At 36.5% G+C, this 8,744-nt stretch overlaps 1 protein-coding gene across 13 annotated transcripts in view; it reads left to right on the forward strand.

The window, feature by feature from the left end:
* Positions 1-470: 470 nt before the first annotated feature.
* The window catches only part of msn (serine/threonine-protein kinase msn), a 258,964-nt gene continuing 250,690 nt past the window's right edge, over positions 471-8,744 (forward strand). For 7 of the 13 annotated variants that reach the window (XM_076207790.1, XM_076207791.1, XM_076207795.1 and 4 more), the window contains exon 1: positions 471-748. In XM_076207790.1, coding sequence (XP_076063905.1) covers positions 686-748 — 63 coding nt within the window. In that variant the 5' untranslated portion in view covers positions 471-685. The remainder of the gene's footprint in view (positions 749-8,744) is intronic. The other 6 variants (XM_076207798.1, XM_076207800.1, XM_076207803.1 and 3 more) reach the window with 1 other exon arrangement.

Genomic DNA, 8,744 nt, shown 5'->3' on the forward strand with positions numbered 1-8,744 from the left:
TATGAAATTTACAATATGGATCTTGATGTAAAGGGTAATTTTTCCACCGCACCCTTGACAAGTACCAACTTCATGGAAACTGTATTCCCTTATCTTTACAAGTTTGGTATACAAACACATAGAAGAAACACTCTTAGTTAACTTTTAGAAGGATTTTGTATGGAAGATTCTTTATAAATATACTTGGAACTACACTACTTGGAAGTACAATACTAGATAGCGTATAAACATGTACATTTGTAATAGGTTGGTATGATTGTCATTCACTGCCAGACGAGGATGAAACCATGTATGATATAGTTATGGAGTGAATGTCAAATAATAATTTTTACAAACTTCATTTATTTAATCTAAAAGTATAAAAATAATATATAAGAATATATCTAAAGATTTCACATATGATATTATTTGCTTTGCGTGCTCACACGGGAAAAGGGAAAGTCTTCGTACCTCTCCGTTTTTCATTACTATCTGATTCGCCCCTATGTGTTTTGTTAGGCCTCGCCATTAGATTTGGGTGTGTGATGTGTGCTGGGTTAGTTTTATGCGATAAATTCATGTAGCAGTGTACCATAGGTGCTCAGTGTGTGTCAAGAATAATGAAGAAGAGTGTTGTGTGTGAAGTATGATGCTAGTTAGTCAATAAAGCATCCAGTGTTTGGAGAGTGGGCTGTTGAATCTAGACATGTCCACAATGGCCCAATCCGTGAACTGTAGTTTGGATGACATCGACCTGAACGCCCTCAAGGTAAGATCATCGTTAACGCTTCATCACTTGCTTAAGCTATCTCTACACCTTGATATTTATCAAAGGAAGGAAAGAAGCAATTGAGTGCAATTAAACCGTGCATCGATTGCTGATGCTCATTGCGAAGATGACGGGTGACAACAGTCAGAAGAAGCTGGAAAGACAAGCCGTTACGTGATACACAAGTATGCTCATTAACTTTGTCAAACTTTACCGTGACGTGTTATCGTTCGTAATTGACCAAGAAGGATGTTTGGTAATGAATGCATCAACAGGAATACATTTTTTTCTGGATAACCGCAAAGCGTGTTCTGGTATGAAGTGATGAGGAACAGAGAACGGACGATGTTGATCGCTTTGCAGTCGAGTCTCGGATTTGAAGGACAATTTGTCTTTCTTCAGACTTCTTTCTTGGCACCAAAATTTACTGTGTAACAATTGTTTCTCTTTAATCATTGTTTCATTTATATAAAATTTAAGTGTAGTTGTAGATACCATTAGTAAATGATAAATTTCCTTATGGTAATAATAAATATATATATCTTCATTTTATGTTAAATTGAAGAATTGCCTTATAAAGTTGAATGAAAATACAGCTACAAGGAAATAAGAGAAATGCACATGCTTTGGATTATTTTATGGTAGCTTTGTAACAGACTTGTTTCAATACATGTATGGGAAATTAGTTATTATAACTGACTCACAACTGTCTTTAGTCATGTGCTGGTCATGTGAGTGACAGCTATTGCCCCCACTCGGATGAGAGCTCATAATTCAATTTATAAGTAGATTGCCTTGTTGATATATATTTTCTAAGAGACTTTTTATCAAGTAGAGGATGTTGCTGTAATGGTAATGTAATTAATGATACATTTAACTTTTAAGGACTAAGATACCTTATCTAATATTGGTCCTTTCAAGATGGACAATCTGCGCATTTTTTAAACCCATCAACCCTTTCACCACAACTGGAGGGTATGGGGACTAGAACTTTGTTGCTGAATCAGCTTCAGCTTTATATATATATATATATATATATATATATATATATTTTTTTTTTTTTTTTTTTTTTTTTTCTTTTTTTTTATCCCTACCTTTTCACATAAGGAGAGGTAACATGAATGTTCCTTTCCCCTTACTGTATCCAGGGATTTTGCATTTTATTCACATCATGATACCCATGACTCAGGACATTCTGATGTCAAAAGAGATTCACTGCTAAAACATCACCTGACTTAGTGCTTTGCTAAGCATAAGCTGATTGAATGCTGAAGGTTACTTGAGTTGGATGTTGCTATCTTTACAAAGTAGTCATCAAAACTCAAAAAAATTCAGGCACATGCATCCAGCATGCCTAGACCTCACTGCCCTTGTACAAATGCATAATGTATCATCATTTTACACTTGACTGATTAGCCACATTGACCTTCATAATGTGTGGTCCAATATGGATACATTACTGCTTTGAGCAAGTGACAGGGAAACAATCCCACACTAATACAACATACAGCAGTTAGGCGCTAATGGTGATCCAGCAATATGAATGTGGCTGGAAATTATCTCTGCTGCCCGTCTTCAAAACTCATCCTCATGTTCACCTCGGTCTAGAGGTGCACAGCACCTAAGATCAATTTCCATCAGTTTCATTGGTATCTCATCAGAGAAACTCAAATCAACAATTATTGTCACCAATTTATATATATATATATATATATATATATATTATTTTGTGTGTGTGCTGACGTAATTATGTTTGCCCAATTTATCATATTTAGCCTCAAGTTTGTGTATGGTTCCAACTTAATCTGTATCCTTGATTTCCAGTGATCATAACCAGAATTGAAATAATGTATTATTCTAGCATGGGCTATATCCCTTTCTAGGCTGTTCCAAGTATTCATGAATCTGTATTGAAAATTTATTTCTTCATATCCACTAGACTTTTTTGCAAACATGTACTGGCTCGTATTCTGTTGTACTTATGCCCTCATATTGAAGTAGTCGAAATTCTGGAGAAGCATTAAAGTTCTTAATGGTCAACTACTCTTAGTTATATACAGTACAGTATGTATGTCGTAGCTAAATTATTTGAGCCTTAGATTCAGGTGCAAGGTACCATCAACAATACAATCCAGATATAGTTTTTTCATTATAAAAGACACTTACATTTATGCATATCATTCTTATGCAAAATTGGAAAATATTCTATATTCATGACAATAACTAAAAAATGAGGATGTATGGTATAGCTAAAGGGGGAACTTGTAAAATTCTACCACAACAAAGAGGAAGCCAGAAATAGAAAATGGACTTGAATGTAAAGGGAGAACTTAACAAAGGTAAGGCTTCAGATGTTTTGTTACCAGTATTACTGCTAAGATAAAAAGAAAAACAAATGGGTGTGGGATGGGTGAGGGGTGGATGTGTGCCTTGACTGGCTACCTCCCTTATAAGAAGGAAAAGGCTTTTTGGTATATAGAAAGATCTGACATAGTTCTGTTGAACAGATGTTAATGAAAATCATCTCCAGTCCATCAGTACTCTCCTCCACCTTAGACCCAATATATCTTTCAGTTTCCACTTTAAGGAGAGCTGACAATTGACAGTTCCTCCTATTAGGTTGAAACATAAAGATAGTCCCACACTTATGATAGATATAATGCCTGGTGCCTGGAGTTACACATGCCTGGATAGAAAAAAAAATGTTGTGTCTACTTTTAGCCTAATTTGTTTAGTTCAGATGAACTGGCCATTGTGTGTAGGATACAGTTAATTTGGACATTTTTATATGTTGAACCTAACATTGGACATTTCTGTGTATTGAACAACTTTACTCATTGTTTTGGAAGAAGTTGATTTAAAATGAGCAAGGTTAATCCTATTTCCCCATTTAGGGTATTTGTTGCATAAGCTTTGTGCCATCTGTTCATTAGGGGTTTTAGCAATAAACTTAAAGACCAGAGGCTGATCTCCACAAAATGAATAATTCTGATCACTTTAACCTCTACTGCCCTCCTTAAATCTCTCCTTTAACATATCTGTGACACTCTCAACTGCATAATTTTGTTTCCAAAGATAGATGCACTGGTTATTTGCAGTGAAATACAATATCAAGCTTTGATTAGCCTTGTGGTATTTCAGAACTCTAGTATTTATTCAGCTGAAGGACATCCTCTTCATAGTTAAAGGGGTTCACACTTAATTCACTTAGGGCTTGATTTTTTGAAGGTCTGTTCTCACATGTTGACAAAATCCAATCAACCAAGAGCCTCCTTACCATTTAGGCTAAGTAGTATGTTGACATTGCCATGCCTTAGTAGTTTCACAGTTGTTCTTCAACAGCAGTTGTATCTGTCCTACACAATTTAAAAGTTCATGGCCATGGTTTGCCTCCTTTGTCACCAGTTCAATCAATATTATGGTGTTGACCGCTTTCATTTCCATTATTTGTTCACACCACCTTCACTGAGCCCTCTCTACAATGTTGAGGACATTAGTAATATTTCTTTCCCTTCTGATGTCCTCATATCTCAATTTTACTTTTACATCTGATGGAATTGCCACACAAAAGACACCTGCACTGTCCTACTCAAGCTATACTCAGATAACAATGCAATCTCTTTTTCTTGAGTGACTGTTGCTAATTACTTGGGAGCTGTGGATTTCCTGGAAAAGAGGCTTGGCACAATGGATTAATCGATTGTTCCATTTGGTAATGTGTAGGGCTCTACTCTCAGCTTCTTGGGCTTTCCTCTTGCTTTTAAACATTAGTGTTTAGGACTTGCAACACTTTGGGGCTTGTTTTAGTGTTACCCCTCTATTTTCATGATTAGTTCGTCATATTCTTTCATTGTTACTAGTAATTCTCTTTTTAATATTCAACTTTAAGCCATTGTCTTGTAGCACATACCAAAGTATAGTGGTGTTTTAACTGGTTTTATTCCATGGATCATACATCATCCATGTACAATGAGCACAACTGCTTTTTTTGTTATACATTTCCATTGATTCACTTCCCTCGCTGTTTACCCCATTTACATAACACATGGGAGGATATAGTTCCTTGTCTCAAAATTGAGGTTAAGTCAAACCACTTCTCTTTTCCCTCAACTGATCTCACTAGTGTTGTGTTTGCGGTGTACAACAGAGTATGTTTGATTGCCCATCTCAGTTTGTGTGTTATCTGGTATTAAGCTTGGGATGTTATGTGACCAAGCTGCTTAGAGTGTTACTACTTATGGAAGAGGTTGAGAGTGATGTCAGTTTAAATCATACCTCATAAGCACGTTGTTGGTGTTGTCATTCCCTAGACTGTCTGGCTGAGCAGTCTGGTCTCCCTAAGGAATGCCATGGCATTCATGGGGATCAGTGCCACCTGTGTAAGAGCCATTGCCAGGGGTGTTCTATGGCTGTTTGGCCCCCAATTCTTGTGGTCTGGGGATGATCCCACAATGCAGATGCTGCCATACCAGGATCTCATAAGCAAGTTTGTCATTAAGGCATACTACATCCCATTCCCTGATTCAAAAAGTCCTCTGTAAGGAAAGACCATCCCAGTCCCCTCTAAGAGATGTCTATTAAGTTTCTTTTGAGTTCGTATAGAATTGTTTTCTAGAGTCTTCAATTTTCTTTACTCCTCCAACTCCTCCAGCATTCTGTAGTCTGTCATTTATTCAGCTCCATGAATCTAGCTAGTATCTTAAGGCTTTGATCTTCTGACACCCTTTATATATACAGTGTGTATATATATATATATATATATACATATATACACACACACACACACATACATGCATACATACTTTGGCTAATAAATTGGTCTTTTCTTTGTAGTACCTCCTTCCACTTGATGCTTATGAGTTCAGCAGTTTGAATATGCCCTCTCTAGTTTACTCCCACTTTCTATTGATATTTCCCTTTCTTCAGTTATTATGGCACCAATGATGGGTACTGTACCTGCTTTTGGTGATCCTCCAAGATGGATTGCAGAGAAAATGATCTCCCTGTTGCCCATTTTCAAAACCCATCAACTCCCTCCTTCTGGAGGTGTAGTCCCAAAGAGCCATTTAGTCCTCAGAGTGGACCCTAGATCTCTCAACTTCAACTATAGTTCCTCACCTTTTCTCACAAGGAGAGCTAACAAATAGTGATTGTTCCCCACCTACTACTTTCAGATGGTGACTTAGAAATGATGCTATACAAATTCAACACGAACAGCAGTCCATAGTTTCTTCTCCTAGAGCTCTATGAGAGAGCTTGAGCACCTCTGCCGGGCATTGTAGTGTTGTGGGTTTCCAGTTACACAAAAATAAGACAACAGTTAATATAACATTAATTCTCTTCCAATTCTTCTGTAACTGGTATTTCTTTTTGTGTTTACAATCTGGTCCTCTCTTTTGGGCTTGTGGTTGGAGATTGATTTTACATATGACAACACTGGGACCATTTTTGCATCATGAATTAAACTTGTGTTTGTTTAGAATTGTGCTGATCATGGACTTCTAGCAATATATATATTTCCTTTTCTTAATTGTGATTATTTATGATGTGGTTGTTCAAAAACACAATTACTTCTGCAGCATTTCTCGTATAAAAGTTGATGACTCATTGGCCATATTTATTTGTGTATCCTGTTCCAAATGCTCCAATTATGTCCATCCTTTGTCTGTAAGTCCAACTTATCTATCAAGGCCCCCCAATGACTATCAGATTATCTTTCTGTGGAAATTGATCTGTTATTTGTAATTACTTTAATAAGATCCCACTTATCCTCCTTACTTTTTGTTGGGAGAACATATACACATATAATGTCAGCTTTGTGATGTTTTGATGTTATACCCACTATTAATGTTTAAGATTCTTTCTCCTGATTCAGGTGATGCCAAAATATTCACATTGTGCAGAGGCACTACCAACACAGAATTGACTTAGCAGGAAACACTAAATATGTCTTAGATGTAATTACCACAGAAGACAAACTTTACTATATACTACACTGCCTAATAATCTTGACACATCCACAAAATCTACTCATTGATTAACTTATGGACTAAATAACATGAAAAAAGGAATAGAGAACTGTGCCAATGAGTTGACTGATTGGTTGCTGAACTGTGGCATGATAGATATGTCTCATCATAGTCTTGCAGAACCAACACCTGGAGGTACCCATGATTGGCCCCACCAGAACCAAATTGTGTAGCTATACCTATAGTGACAGTTGAAACTTTGAAGGCAAACACAAATGTTGAAGACTAGTAGATGAAACACAAATTTTTGGGTCTTGATGCACATATTTGTAAGGATCTCATGCTAGGAGGCATTGGATCACACTGTAATGCCATTACTAAAGGTAATTTTGATTTGATATGGTTATGTCCTTTGATTTTGAAGGTGGAAACCAGAGTTTCATACACCATCGAATATACTTGTGCATATTCAGGGTATGTAGGCATTAGAGTATCCTGTAGTAATTGAGTTGAGGGTGGGTGGGAGGGTGTTTAGCTGAATGAAGTAATCTAGTGACATAAAAAGTAATGATAATGTATAAAGGGCATCTTGTGTGGAGAAGTTATTGGGTAGAGCAGGTCTGGGTGGTTCATGCCTGGAACTTATTAACTAGCTAACCTTGTTGGGACTTCCTGCAAAACCCTTTGACATTTGGACAATTGTGGTGTTGGTTTGAGCAGGATGTCTCTGCAGTTATACTTTGTCTGACTTGTGAGATAGTGTAGGCTTACAGAGATGCGGGTAAGGGATTATTTATGTGTTTTTATGGATATTCTGATTTCATTTTATTGTGGAAAGTTTAAGGGTAAATGTAGTTAAAAATGTATTTATGAAGAACATTATGTATTTCTTCAAAGGTAAAAATATATATTGTATGATCAGTGTAGAGGATGTCCCATTTAGAAGGATTGCAATTAGTGTGAATATAGTTGTGATTTTGTTCTATGGAGAACCAATTTTAATGTAATGCAATATAATTTTATCAGTTGTTGCCTTGAGTTTCACTGACTGGGAACTTGGGGCCCCACTGTGATCACTTGTAGTTTTCAAGCTCGGTATGAAGAGGCACTGAACTGCATTTTTGTGTTACAAGTGTGGTGTTGTTTCTGTGTCGCCAGCTAAGCACTGTTGGCATTTGTCAGTTCTTGATGAAAAAGTGATGGGAAAAATATGGAAATTGAGTACAGTGTTTGGATGGAGGTGAGGGTGTTGTTGACCTTTGAAGATATATCTGGCAAATTGTGCTTTCAATCATTTGTCTCACAAGATCACCATCCAAAGGTGCCCATCAGGGGTAATTTTGTTTGTGATAGTAGACATGGAAATTTCTGTAATGCTAGATCCTGTTTATCTGTGAGCCTTCTTCATCCTAGTATAGCTTTAATTCCTTCAGTCAATGAAATTTTAGCAGAATATAATGACCTCACCACTTGGAACAAGATCTGGGAAATAAATTAGTGGCTTCTGAAAAGAGGCGAACATAATGACAGCCAAAAAGAAACTATGAAGAGAACATGACATATTGTGATGAGTGTCATAAGTTTAAATCATAGTTTTTAATCATGAATTGTCAAACTTGGATGAATAATCCTTGAGGTCCATGCTTACTGCATGATGTGCATATTGTAGACATATGTACATTCAAAGCTACATTTTGCAATGCCTATCTTGTTTGAAGTCATTAGAAATAGTCCATTAGGTAAATCAAAGGGGTGAAGTTGAGTTGTTATTGTATTGCTTTGGAAAACAACTTGCATGGACCATAGGGTTCATATGCCACAGCTAGAACTTTGTTTTAAATTAATCATTGGGTATTTTCTAAAGTGGGGACAGTATCTTGTTTGATGTAAATCATCCTCTCCATTTTAGTGTCTGTACATATACTGTATGGGGGAATCTTATTATTTGATAGGGTTGGATCCCAGTAATACTGATCATGGAGTACAGAATCGTCTGAGTATAACTGAAGGATCAGGGATCATATAAG

Source organism: Oratosquilla oratoria, chromosome 24, assembly GCF_046742065.1.
Source record: "Oratosquilla oratoria isolate Oo_2021 chromosome 24, ASM4674206v1, whole genome shotgun sequence".
Lineage (NCBI taxonomy): Eukaryota > Metazoa > Arthropoda > Malacostraca > Stomatopoda > Squillidae > Oratosquilla > Oratosquilla oratoria.